This window comes from Ambystoma mexicanum, chromosome 4p (genome assembly GCF_040938575.1).
Source record: "Ambystoma mexicanum isolate Mex_15411 chromosome 4p, UKY_AmexF1_1, whole genome shotgun sequence".
Classification (NCBI taxonomy): Eukaryota; Metazoa; Chordata; class Amphibia; order Caudata; family Ambystomatidae; genus Ambystoma; species Ambystoma mexicanum.
The window spans coordinates 549,432,430-549,447,151 of NC_090927.1; the positions used below are offsets into that span (position 1 = coordinate 549,432,430).

The 14,722-nt window shown below is 43.4% G+C and overlaps 1 protein-coding gene across 2 annotated transcripts in view; it reads left to right on the plus strand.

Moving 5' to 3' along the window:
* Positions 1–14,722, plus strand: part of MYOM2 (myomesin 2) — a 578,568-nt gene that overhangs the window by 449,412 nt on the left and 114,434 nt on the right. For both annotated transcript variants that reach the window (XM_069606094.1, XM_069606095.1), the window contains 2 exons: positions 205–249; positions 5,632–5,768. In XM_069606094.1, coding sequence (XP_069462195.1) covers positions 205–249; positions 5,632–5,768 — 182 coding nt within the window. The remainder of the gene's footprint in view (positions 1–204; positions 250–5,631; positions 5,769–14,722) is intronic.

Below are 14,722 nucleotides of genomic sequence, written 5' to 3' on the forward strand. Positions count from 1 at the left end.
CTACCACTTTACTTTTTAGGTCTTAACCCCTGCTGTCTTCTACTGCATGAATACCATTTGCATAGGACTATTAATTATTAGAACTCATGATTGCAGACTGATGTGACAGATACGATAATAGCATTGAAGATGGCGGTTCAGCCGCATGGAGAGAATGCATTGGTTCGCGTAGAGAAGCTCATCCCACTGTTTTCTTTCTTTCAGAGCTCGAGCGTCTGATGGCTCTGAGCCATGAGATACGGAACCCAAGTAAGTGCATTGCATGACTCTCCATATTGCTTGCAGATATATAAGTGCACACACCGGCCCACCCGAGTCTTTTCAGTACACCCATAAACTCACCTGCCATGTACCAGTTTGCTGCAGCGTGCTGTATTTCAAAACTAATATTCCTCTCGTCTTCTCTGCGGACGCCTTTACGAGCCAGCCATTTTTAGAACTTTGATTTAACCTGCCCATGTTCTGTGGGACTTTATAAACAAGCGCGAAAACTGTAATGGATGCCAGCTGTGGCCCCTAGTCCGCTTCGATTTCTCTGTTTTATAATCTGAAAAAACCTGTGCTGCACGCACGAGAGATGGGGTTACTACGCACACTGCACTCCACGTTCACCAAATGGCGTGGAAGTGTTGGTGAAACGTCTGGCTATTTACAACAGTTGGTGGGGCAAACACAATTTCCAAAAGAGCATGGTTGTTTAAAATCAAATTAAACATTATTTCCTCATGCACATATCCAAGTGGAATTGTTCGATTTTAAGGGAGTTTTGCTCATGTTTATATTTATTTGGTAGGGGGTGGGGCAACCTACAGTATGAGATTATGGAGGCAAGAGAAGAGGTGTAGAGGGAGAAAAGAAGAGGACCCGAGACGTAGTAGGGGGTGGGACACCTACAGTATGAGATTACGGAGGCAAGAGAAGAGGTGTAGAGGGAGAAAAGAAGAGGACCCGAGACTTAGTAGGGGGTGGGACAACCTACAGTATGAGATTACGGAGGCAAGAGAAGAGGTGTAGAGGGAGAAAAGAAGAGGACCCGAGACTTAGTAGGGGGTGGGACAACCTACAGTATGAGATTACGGAGGCAAGAGAAGAGGTGTAGAGGGAGAAAAGAAGAGGACCCGAGACGTAGTAGAGGGTGGGACAATCTACAGTATGAGATTACGGAGGCAAGAGAAGAGGTGTAGAGGGAGAAAAGAAGAGGAGCCGAGACTTAGTAGGGGGTGGGACAACCTACAGTATGAGATTACGGAGGCAAGAGAAGAGGTGTAGAGGGAGAAAAGAAGAGGACCCGAGACTTAGTAGGGGGTGGGACAACCTACAGTATGAGATTACGGAGGCAAGAGAAGAGGTGTAGAGGGAGAAAAGAAGAGGAGCCGAGACTAAGTAGGGGTGGGACAACCTACAGTATGAGATTACGGAGGCAAGAGAAGAGGTGTAGAGGGAGAAAAGAAGAGGAGCCGAGACTTAGTAGGGGTGGGACAACCTACAGTATGAGATTACGGAGGCAAGAGAAGAGGTGTAGAGGGAGAAAAGAAGAGGACCCGAGACTTAGTAGGGGTGGGACAACCTACAGTATGAGATTAGTGGAGAGGGAAGGTAGGGGAGGATTTGCAGCCCAGGAAATCGAGTAATTGCCTTTTCGAAAGATAGGACTGAAACCAACACAGGACAGACCCAGAAAATCCATAATATGAAAGAGAAGAAAGAGGAAGAGAGTGGTCAACGGTGTGAAAGGCAGCTGACAAACGAAGAATAATCAGAATAGAGGAATGTTTTGCATAGTGGGCAGAAAGAAGAGAGTAGCAGACAGAGAATAACACAGTCTCTGTGGAGTGGTGAGAATGTAAACCAGATTGGAAGCGGGGGTGAATGGATTGGAAGAGATAATAAAAGGAGAGACTTGGGAATAGACAAGACGTTACAAGAGCTTGGAAAGATAAGGAAGAAGAAATATGGGTCCGAAATTAAATGGAATAGAAGGGTGAAGTGGGGGCTTTCTAAGGCTAAGAAGAATCGTAGCATGCTTAGACGAAGTAGGAAAGCCTGAACAGAAGAGATAGACATTAAAACATGGGGTAGGGTAAGACAGTAGAGAGGGGTAGACTTTAGAATTAAGAGAGGATGGAATAGGATCAGAGGGAGCAGAAGAGGGATGGGCTCTGGACAGCAGAAGTGTATGGACGGAGTTATAGAGAGGAAGAAAACAAAGAAGATATCCATCCAGGTTTCGTTAATACAGAGGAACTGTAGATTGAAACGTAAGAAGTTGTCTAGAACTGAATTGGCCTTTTTTACAGAGAGAACACACATTCCATAAGGCGAGGTTGATAGGAGGGGGAATATCAGAGTGGGGTGTTGAGTAGCTGAGATTAGAAGGATTCTGATGAGCAAAATTAATCGAGGGGGTAGTGGGAGTAAAAAGAAGTGATAGTGAATGATAGCAAAGCTAAAAGGACAAAGAGAATGCAAGAAAGCAGATAGAGAAATTGGTAAACAAGCACCAAGATGTTGGCAAGAGTACAGCCGGAGGTTGAGGAGACTTGTAGCACTGGGGATAGTGAAAGTACGGTACATGGAGACCGCTTGGGCAAAGGGATAGTGGCAAGAGAGCTGGCAGCAAAAAGAAAAGAGGAACATAGTAGCCGCTAGTGGGCTGCAGCAACAAGAACATTAGATAAACTTTCAAACTGCTGACATCTGCAGGCAGCAGTGACCGACTTTGCCCAGGCTTCCTTGTGCATTGTAATACACCAAGACTAACAATGACATCCACATTGTGTGGAAGGTCTCAATGCCTAACTGCTCCTTGCCCCAAGATACACTCACATTACTAGAACATTTTAGATTAAAAAAAGTTCTTGATTGTTACTTCATGCAGACACAACTGCGCCATCCCTCTCCACTTACCCTGCGTGTCTCCTTCCTTATTAGTCTTTCAGAGAGTCTTGGCTTCACAGTCTGAGTTACTACATTGTGGTGTGATTTAAGGGGGAGATTAAACATTCAACCAGCAATGAAAGCAGACATGCTTAATGGGTTCCCTTGAAACCGGTTGTACGTTTGTTTTTGGACTCGCAGTAATTAATCATGTGCACTTAATTCGTGCACTTTTCATTGATTTGACTTTGAAATGTTTTTAATAGCCCTCTGCCCACCCCAGCCACACCACCACCTCAAACCCCCACTCGCCCATTCCCCCACCCTCTACCCCAAAACACACATTAACAAGCGGATGATACTCAAATCCTGATCCGTTTGGATCAGGATCATACCAAGGTCTCAGCTTCTCTTCATGACTGTCTGACATCAGTCGGTGGCTGGATGGACCACAACTGGCTCAGGCTCAATGGCGATAAAACTGAGGTGATGCTGGTGGGTTGTCCTCCCAGCCCATCATTATGGACCCCTGCTTTTTGGCCTACTTCACTAGGCCCCCTGCCCTGCCCAGTGGACAAAGTAAAGAACTTAGGGGTCATTCTTTCCACCACCCTGTCCATGACAAATCAGGTCTCAACGGTCTGCCAATCCGCCCACCACCAGATTAAGGTACTTAAGAGGGTCCTCCCTATGATCCCAGAGGCTATGCACCCTCCTGTGGTGGCTGCATTAGTCCTCTCCCGGTTGGACTATTGTAACTCCCTATACCTCCCTCAGCCGGCGGGCCTTCTCCAACGTCTCCAACGCATGCAGAACCTGGCAGCCAGACTAGCCACAGGTTCTCCCTATGGAGCACATATCACGCCAGTGCTTCGCCAACTCCACTGGCTCCCAGTGGCCCAGCGAGTTAAGTTCAAGTCACTGTGTATTGTCCACCGAGCAATCCAGGGCCTAGGTGCCGAGTTTCTTCAAACCAAATTTGTCCGTTATATCCCAGAATGTAATCTTCGTTCCCTGAACACCAACCTCTTGGTGGTTCCCAGGTATAACCGGGAAAGACTCGGTGGCAGAGCCTTTTCCATTGCCGCGGCCAGGCTGTGGAACACCCTCCCACTACCACTCAAGTCTACCTCTAACCATTTGGCTTTCAGGAAAGCTCTGAAAACTACTTTATTTTAGCTTTTTGACTATTACTGTTCTTCCTGTTTGGTAGCTTCCGCAACCAGCGCCATAATGCCCTTGGGTGACCGTGCGCTCTACAAGTTCAGGTAACATAACATAACATAACATATACCCGAAAAATATGGTGAAAGTGAAATCAAGGAAAAGTGCACGAACAGAGTGCACACAATTAAATGAATCGCAAGCAACAAACATGCCAGTCCGATAGCACAGCAAGTAGTAGTGCTTGCTTTGACATCCGTGCAGAGCTTGCTTTGACATCAGGTTCGAATCCCGGCATGGCCAAACTCAGCCTTTCATCGTTCCGAGGTCAATAAATGAGCACCACACACCGTGGGTAATAATAAGCAGCGCTCAGGTACCCAAGGGTTTGCAGTGCTATATAAATGCTAAATTATTATTATGTTATACTTGAAACCATCACAGAGCTACACAAATCCTTCCTTTTAGTATATGTATTTATTTGTGCATAACTGTTCTTATCCAAATATTCCCTTCTCAAGACACTATAGAATTTAGTCCCTTAATTTCTCCGCTCCTCATCTATGATACTTTGGCTGGATCAACATGCACCTATTGTATCAAAAACTCTACTTTTCTTCCTTCAACCAGTCTCATCTCTATTTGAATCATCTGTTTGTTACGTCTACTCACATTACCTCAGAGCTTCACCCCTTACCTTTTGCTTTCCTGCAAAGACTATGTTTTATGAAACCTGGTTGAGTGCAGAATACCAACCTTCGAGACGAGCCGCAGTGATCTGAGACCACTATGGTGGCGATTTGCCGCAATGTAGACATTTTCTAGCATAACAGAACATGATGTATCTTTGACAAGTATGGGGATCTGGGTACCCTTGCTTGACTTTCAATCCTGCTTACTCATTCAGTTTCTATAATCTCCCCCACTCACTAATTTGCTCACATGCACCTGTTCATCCCCTCCCTGTCACACGCACATACTTGCAAGCTACTCTGCTCATTCACAAGTGTCTTTTCCCTGTGTTGCACAGCTGATGGTTTAGAATTTGTCTTGCTCTGAAATGGCAGGTTTGGCACTTTCAATTCGGGGTGCCTTGAAATGCATGTATACCATTCAGCCGAAATCTGCATAAAAGCTCACATATTCAGCTGGAGCCAAAATGTTTATGAATAAGATATCAAGCACATAGCACACAACCATTACAGTTCATTCTGGTAAATGTATGTCCTCATATTTTGTTTTAGTCCCATTCTTTATCAATGCAACGTCAAGCGTTTGTACTACATTAAAGTCATTTATTAATATGGCTTCACATTTGACAAATAATGACTTAATCATTCATGCAGATATGCAATACAAGCCAGACCTGGGTTAAGATGTATAATACATGACACAATCACCACAGAGTCAAGGGATAGGGATGAACGTTGAAAGATTTACAAAATACTGTTAATTTGAAAGAGCAACATCTAGCCATTATATTTTGAATGTGTTTAGGAGTGTTTTTCACTCTAGAAATAGAGAATACAATTACAATCCTGTTTTGGATTCAGCTTCTATATTGTTCAAATTCTTTATATCTTCTTTCAGCAATTCCATTGAAATCTGAGTTGTCGTATGAGATCTTTGAAAAAGGTCAGGTCCGATTCTGGATGCAGGCTGAGAGTCTGTCGGCTGACTCTACCTTCAGATTTGTGGTGAATGACGTGGAAATTAAAGACAGTGAGGTAAATGCAATGTCATGCTATGCCATGTAAGAAATTTCATCACTCATGTATCTTTCTCATACATTATCTTTCTAAAGTAATTGCATGCCTAGCTAAATTACAAAAAAAACATAATTAGAAATAAAGATATGCAAATTATTATTTCTCCTCTGTGAATGGTGAATTGAAATAACACCTGGTTTTAGACCTTCCAGAGTGGAAGACATTCTACAGAACAAGTTATGTGAACCATGTTCATCCTCAGTAGAGGGGCTTCTATACTTTTGTTACATTATTGGAAACATTGCAGAGGTAGTACTTAGAGGGCAAATAGCACTGGTTAACTCAGGAAGAAGGAGCCGTTAGAGAGTACGCAAGAGGGAACCACATTTTCTGAAATATAGGATGTCCTCACCTTGGCCTATTAGCTGCTCTGTTCATCATTCATGAAAAGTATATTCTGGTTCAAGTCACACCAAAACCGACTCACATTCATGTGATGACTTTGAATCCACTAAAATCAGTGGTACTGCCATAACACCTGACAAAAGTAAGGGGAAAACAACACTGTCATGTCAGTAATCAATAGCAGTGTGGCACAAATCAGCATTTAAACACACACGACTACACAAAATGTGAGAGAATGTACCATGTTTACTTCCATGTTACCTGCAAATTGCAGTCAAAAAGTTCAGGCTAGTATAATCTTCAGATTTGTTTTGCTTTATTAATCCTCCTCACCAGGACCACAACCAAGAACAACCAGCTAGAGATACAGACTCCATTCCACCTTCCCCTCCCTCTAACATGGAACTTCATAAGTTTAGTCTTTCATTACATATGCCTTTTGCATCTCTTATGGTTGTTTCTTCTATGGAAACTATACACAATTTACCTCATTACTCAAACCCCTTTGCAAGTGAATCTTTCTACCTTATAGCTCATATTCTATGAGGAACTATCACAATGCCTTGAGCGAGTTGTTGGCAAACAGTTTCCAGTTGCATTGGCTGTTTTTCTAAGGGTATTTTTAGTAATAAAAGGAGTCCATTATACCAAACGGAGGAAGAGACAAGCCTTGCAAGTATTTAAGTGATTTTGATAATTATTAAGTGAAGACTGGGTGATGTATCTTTTCAACCTTATGTCAATTGAACAGACACAAATGTGTTCACATATTTGGTAATGCCACCAGAATGTATTCTGCTTGTCCCTGGGTCTACACACATTCTGTAAGATAACAATGTTTGTTTTCTGTGTGTTACGGAGAATTCTCAAGAATGTGCTAATTTCCCTTACCTTTTGAGACCCCCCAGCAACTTTTCTGGATATCTAGGATTAGATTTTTCTACCTGGGAAGAGTGTGAGCCTTTTTTTCTATCTCTTCCATGTATTTTGATGTGTGTTTTACTTTTGTGTTCTTTGGTTATGAAGTTTTAAAAAAACTCCATAGGCATCATCTTTTTCTGTGTGTCTCACAGCACCTTCAGTACAATGGCACAGGGACATCTTTCAGACTTCCCAAGGTTTAAATACCTTCTCTGGGACTGACTTCTGTCTCCAAGAGCATGTAAAGTTAAATTTACTTTACTAGTCTCTTTAAATGTACAGACCTAGCACACACTATCTTCCTATGGAGTGCTGGAGGGGTTGCCTAGCATCCCCTGAGTCAAAACACTCATGTAATAGTCAAATGTTACCCGTTCCTACTAGAAATGGATGGTGGCAATGGTTTAGATCAAACTTCGATGATTTTTCCCGACCGCGAACAACGGTAGCTAAAAATCGGGTCAGTCATGTTTTTCAATATGGTGCCCAAGACCTATCTGTAAAAACAGACTCCGGTCGACTTTGTTCGCCATTTCTTTTTTGAAAGGTCCTTCTTGTGTTTGTCTCTGCATGCCAATCCAGGTGTGGTCCCTTTGTTTGTTGGCCTTTGGTGGGCTTTAGTGCTGAAGCCCTCCTCTGGCACTTGAGTGTCTGGGGTGGACAGGATGTGATGTAGGTGCCTGAAACTTCCTGTGCTTAGTCTCGCAGGAGACCTGAATGCACTCTGGCATGATTGGCTGACTGGCTGTCCAGCAAGGACAGCCACCCTGCTGTGTGAGTGACAGCCAGGCTGGAATGAATGGGGAAAACTGTTTAAAAGCAGGTCTCTGGGACTTGGAAATCAGAGTCGACCACTCGAACAAAAGAACCGAAGACGAGCTGAAGGAAGACGACTGCTACAAGTCCTGGACGACCGGTGAAGCCCTGCTGCAGGTCCGAATTGCCTGAAACTCCATCGACAGAGAAGCCCTTCGAGGTTAACTTCTTCCCTTGAGTTTGGTGGGAACAACCAACTCGGAAGCCGCCTGGACACCCTCCCCTCCTGGTCGAATTGTCTGCAGAGTGCTGTGGAAAACCGGATAGCCACGGATGTCAAAGCGAGCACTTAGTGGGAAGGATACCAGTTTGTGGTCTTTAAGGCACTCACACCTAAAACCGAAGTTTTGCCAAGCTTGTGGCCTCTTCCCTGGGCAGTGCAGGAACCTCCCGGCGTCCTCCTTTTTGTCCCCACAACTGAAGCTCAGGAACAGTGAGATCTGCTCAAACTGCTAGGAAGAACTTCCTCAGCTACAGCTCTTCATTACTTTAAAAGTACTGTGCAAACGCGGTCCTGAAATCTTTTTGGCCACAGTGAAAGTTTGTGAAACTTTCCCGACTTTGAAGGCTTGTCCTTCCCTAAACCAACATCTAATTTTTCATCTGATCACATTCTTCTAAGATCCGTTGCAAACACTTAACCATTTACTACCAGAACTGTGCTAACCTATGCAAAGACTCTGTACCATTGACTTTGGCCCAGGCCTATGAACTGAATTGCTGGTTGTAGTTAACTGAAACCCTTTGCCCTTCCTATGAAAGTATCTGTGCTTCATTTCTTATAACCTTGTCTTTTTATCCCTTTTTAAAGTAACTGAAGTGCCATTTTGCTCCCACTTCAGGAGAGCTGAACTTGTTCTGTAACTTATTGGTTGTGTATTGGTTGTGTATGTGTAGTGTATTAGTATATGATATTGAGCTGCTCTTGCTAGTGTAATGTTTTCCTAATGACTGTGTAAATAAATGTATATTCTTTCACCAAGAAACCTTGAGTAAGTGTTTGCTTGAATCACTGTATTTGTTGGTCCTTTGTGTAACTTGTTCTACTGTTCACTTTAATCTTGAGATAAGTCTGGCTGCTCAGCCACTGCTACCACATTACTGTGTAGTACATTTGTAGTCTTAATTGCATGTAGTGTTCCCAAAGGGTACTGCATGTGATTCTGCCTAACACTGGTGTACAGTAGTGAGGATAAAGTATACTTGTTACATTTAGAGTGCTACTCTTATCTTTGTTCAAATAACCCTCACAAGGCTAAGCAGCAATAGAAACAGAATTGTTTTATCATGCCTGATATGGAAAGCTACAGCCAGGAGACCCTAGTCACTTTGACAGTTGATCAATTGAGAGATATGTTTAAAGCTAGGACCCTCACTGTAAAAGGCAAAAAGGTTGAATTGAGAGAAAAGTTGGAATACCAAAGTCTGAGGAGTGGGTCTGAAACCCCTAACCCTACAGCAAATGTGGAAAATATTGAAGAGGATGATAATGATTCTAAGCCCAGCTCAAATGTTAAGGATGAGTTAGATGAGGCAGAAGAGTCTCAAAATGTAGGCCCTGTTTCACCTCTACCTGCTCATAGGCCTCAACCTTTGACCACAGGGACCCCATCAGGTCCAACACTAAGTCCTGAATTTGTCTCTTTGGAAAGAATGAGACTTGAGTTTGAATTTAAAATAATCCAAGCTCAAACTGAAATCAAACATCAAGAACTTAAACTCAGAGAAATGGAGTTGAATCATGCATTTGAAATGAAAAAAGTTGTCTCTTGAAACTGGTTCTCTCCCAGAGTCTTCTAGGTCTTCCAGTCCTAAGAGCCCTCACATGCCCAATGTTAGAGGATTCAATTCAACACTACAGCTAAGTCAATGCCTAGTCTGGGATAGTGAATGGAAACCCTTATTGATATATCTTTATGTCCAGTTCATGAGTTCTGGATGACTACCCCTATATAACACCCCTCTCTTAGAATCCCCCTGACCCCACTGAGCCAAGAAGTAGTTCTGTTTTGCAAGTTTGAAAGGTTTATTTGAGAAATAAAACAAAATATAGATACCACGCTTTTATAATAAATTAATAATCGATATCGCCCTTATAATATAATGTTAATCAACAATGGGTAATCTGACACTAGCACACTTCTTTATAATCAATGAGGAATTAGTATAGGATGGATAAAGTAGCAAAAATACTTTTATGATTTCAAGGGAAAAGCAATGAGGAATAAAATGCAGTACAGAAATACTTGATATGTTTTTAGCAAAAGATAAGATAATCACTTTTTCTCTGGCAATTCACCCCCCTCCCCTATGCAATGTAAGAAATGGAAGGAGATGGAAAGAGGAGCACACAGTTCTCAGGAATGCAATCAAATACAATACGAAATTCAGTTCCCCCCCAGCAAGCTTAGAGGAAACAGGTAGGAGTTTGAAACACAGGCCCAAAATGCTTTTTAAATGTGATGGCAATGGATGGGAAAATGTGCCAATGATTTTAATTCCCTCTAGAGATTCAGGGTGAGTGGGAGATGCGTGTTGGTCTTAGTTCAGGCTCACTTTAGCAATGCTCTATGAGTTATTACCAGTTGCAACGGATTTTAACAAAAGAAAGAGTGGAGCTGCTATCTTGACAAGTGGAGAAATTGAGCCAAAATCGCAAATCGCGGTAAATTTTGCGAGTGCGTGTCTCGCGATTGTGGAAAAAGTATAGGGAATAGGAAGATTCTAGGCTTTCAGAAGAAAGTTGAATTCCGTTCCTAGCCCAAACGGTTCCAGAGGTACGGACGATTAAATAAGGGTAGTTCTTCGGATTTAAAGTAAACTCAAAATGACAGGTGACAGCTTGCAGCTGCAGAATTGACAGGTGACAGTTGTGCAGCTTTAAAAATGACAGATGATACGATTTCTAGGAGGCAGTTCTACTTAGGTTAAAATAGTTTGGATTAGATTATTTTAACTAAGAGATTGGTTCTGCACAGTTCTGCTAGGTACTCACAATATAAATTTGAAACAGGCCTCGCCGCAGATCTGGTCAGGTTTTGGACTGGACTCCGGTTCTGGTCTCGGCACTTCACAGTGATCTGGGTCAGCTCTGCTCTGCTGGTCTAGCCTCTCTGGATTCTGGATGTAACACTGCTTTCTGGGTACTGCTACAGGTTCTGGAGATTGATGGATTTGAAGTCTGGATCTCTGGATGTGAAGTCGTCGGTCAGCATGCTCCGCAGCAAATGGAATTGAATGTCTCTACCTGTCCCAGCAGTCTCTTTTTATGTGTTTTGGAAAGTGGACGTGTGCGTTGGTCATAACTAAACCTGCCCCTCTCACTTATCATTGGCCAATTCCTCCTCTCTCCCTTGAATGGGGGAAGGAAATGTGAGTCAGAGTGATGCTGTAGGGTTTATGGTCAGAAGAACCTCCCCTTGTCAGTTTGCCCACAAATCTATATTTGATTCAAATACATCCTTACCAGATATAAAATTTGTTGAAATTACATGTGCACATTATATATTCCTTATGGTCCATGCTTGTCTGCCTCTGATCTTCCTGGGGGCTTGCATTCAAAAATGACAACATTTTGCGCTTTTTAACTGGTTTTGCAATATCGGACATTTACTCAAATTTACACACATGTGCGCAAGGAGTATGGACATTAATTGATGAAGTGTTAGATTTTTAACATGCAGACATTTGGAGTGAGACCCTATTTTCCGCTAGCAACCTCCCAGAATACACCACAGGGTCCTAACGCATCTCAAAATGTTCACAGAAAAATCACAAAAATAATGATATTACTTATATAATTCTGACAAGTCCGCACTTTGAGTTATCTATCTTTTTAAAATCTATCATTTTAAAATTATGCCCTGGTAAAAAAGGGGTGTGGCTCCCAGATCACAGGGTGAAATAACTGGTTTATTCACTTCCCCCAAGCTCAGTTGCTAGCAGAGGCACTGCCCCTCCCAGTTTCCCCTAAGAGGAAGCCACTTTACGGCCCCCCAATATAACATTTGCCTGAGTCCAGGACGGGCCTTTGTTCAACTCCCTGTAGTCCCCAGCTGCTCCACCCCTAATCTAATCAACAGGGCCATGTGACCTCAGGATGCAGCCAGGCCTGGCAGCCAGGCCTGGGAACACAGCTGTTCATCCAGTATCAACTCCTGTCGGGGGTAGTTGTCAGGCAGAATTCAGTTTCATTAAGCCAGGTTTCAGCTAAATGTCACTTTTTGTTCCCATTTTAAATCACTTACAATTTTTACATATACATTAAATAATTACTTCCTTCAAGTCATTTCAGAATATAGTTTTACATTGTATCCACCTCTTAGCAAGTCTTTCCTTGGTCTGGTTTTGTTTCATTTGTTCAGTTTCACACAAAAGTCTTGTGGTTTTAAAACGCCGGCTTTCTGATAGTGGTGAGTACTGGTAATGCAACCATTTTTGGGATTAAGAAAATGAATTCCCCACAAGAAGGTTGTATCTTAGGAGTGGTCTCGTGCCAACTGCGCAGTTCTCCTATTCTGGCGTGAATGTGGGCGGTGATAGCTCATCCCCACATCCACCCAGTCTATTGATTTAGTTTGTTCTGGGATAGAATAATGGGCGGCGACAGCTCATCCCCACATCTACCCATTCTATTGATTCAACATGGGTCAAAACCCATGACAAATCCCCCCGCCCGACTGCGCTTTGATTCAAGTTGAGGGGAAGTCGGGCGCAAAGGAGTTTTTGAGCCCTTGCACTGGTATGTCCCCATTATCTTCTTCCAATCCTGTAGGTGGCACAGTTCAGCATCTTTTCCTCCCTCCAGTCGATCAATCAGTTCTTCTTGCTGATCCTGAATGGAGGATTTGGCGGTACCCTGGGCCCCTTGGGTCTCTGCTCCCGGTCTCCGGATCGTCCTCCTTGGCCAGTCTCCAGGTTTTCTTTCTCCTAGGACGACAAAGGAAAAGCGGCAATACCTATTCGTAGACATTTTTCCATCACTACTAATGGTGTGGCAGACATATACATTTTATATTTTAACATACCTAACATTTTACTTTTGAGATACAAGTTATCATTCAAAGACAGTGGCTTACAAGAGTATAATATTTTAGAGATCATATGTGGGATATTTTAGGGTTGGAACTGAATTAATCTGGAGCGGTCCCCTCTGGTATTGCAGAGGACTCCTCCAGTTGCTGCAAAGTGTGCCTGGAATGGCAACACTTAAGCTGGTTAATATGGACCCACTTGTCTTCCCCTTCTGCCAAACCGCCTTTGGGGATGCAGATCTTGTAGGCCACAGCGGAGATTTTGTCTATAATTTCAAACGGTCCCTTCCATGTAGGCAAGAATTTTCGCTGTTTGGCCTGGTTCCTTTGGAAATTGTATAGATAGACCCGATCACCCACCTTATATTCCTTTCGGGTAGTTTTGAAATCATAGTGGGTCTTCATGCTCTCGGCTGATCTTTCTAGATTCCGCTGAGCATAGGCAAAAGCATGCTGAAGGTGTTTCCTTAAATTCTCCACATACTCATGAGTTGTGGAGGCATTTATCAACGTTTGCTCTTGGGTTCTGTAGAGCAAATGCTGGGGAAGCACCATCTTGCGTCCAGTCATCAACTCAAATGGTGACATTTTGGTTGCAGATGAAGGGGTAGATCTGATGGCCATTAGGACCAGAGGTAATCGGATATCCCAACTTGGCCCAGAATCTGCCACAAACTTTTTTAAGATGCTCACAATGGTTCAGTTATATCTCTGCACTGCTCCAGAAGAAGCTGGCCTGTAAGCAATGTGTAGCTTCCTTTTAACCCCCAGTATCTCCCACATCTTTGTCATTACTTCACTGGTGAAGTGGCTACCCCTGTCTGACTCAATCCTTTGAGGTAGACCAAAACGGGAAAAGATGTGGTTAATAATCAGGGCAGCTGCTGTTTCTGCCTTGCAGTTTGGGGCTAGGAGACATTCCACCCACTTGGTAAACAAGCATGTAATGGTCAACATGTACTTGTTTCCTCTAGACAAGCGAATCACAGGGCCTACAAAGTCGATTTGCAAATCTGACCATGGCAGTGTCATCCCCCTCTTTTGGAGAGGCGCACGGTGTGTGAGGGATGATGGCTGAAATTGTGCACACACAAGACACCCCTTCAAGTATTGGTCGAGGTCCTGCCCCATGTGTGGCCAGTATGCAACCTCTCTTAAGATTTCCAGTGTTGTGTGAAACCCCCTATGACCGGCGGTGGCCGCATCATGGGCGTGACTTAACATCAGGCCTTGGAATGAGGTAGGAACCACCCACTGATCATGGCCAGCTTGGGATTTGCTTACCAACAAACCGTCTTGGATTCGGAACATTTTTGGACATTTCATCAACACTCTTAGGTCCTCTTTCCCAATGTAATCGGTATCCGTCAGGGGAAAGTTCTCAGGGTCCTCAAGGTGTTGGTAAAACTTACCAATAATTGGATCCCCCTTCTGAGCTGTAATTAAATCAGCATCAGGGGTCTCCTTACTCCATTGTGCAGTTGAAAGATCATTGTGAGCACTTGTCTGGGACCTAGTGATAGCGGTGATCTGGATTTCCCCCAACAGGGACTCTATTTCGATTAGATCCCCTTGGATGACCCCGGTTTTGGCCAGCTGATCAGCTAAGTCATTTCCAGTTGTGTCTGGCCCCTCTACTTTGGAATGACCCTTGATCTTCTTCCAGTAGATGGTCATCCCATTCGAGGTGACCAGATCATCAATGTTTTGGATGAACTTCCCATGTTTCAGGGGTTTGTTATTAGTGCATAACATGCCTCTGGTTTTCCAGTTGACCAGGTGCTCCATGAACCCGTT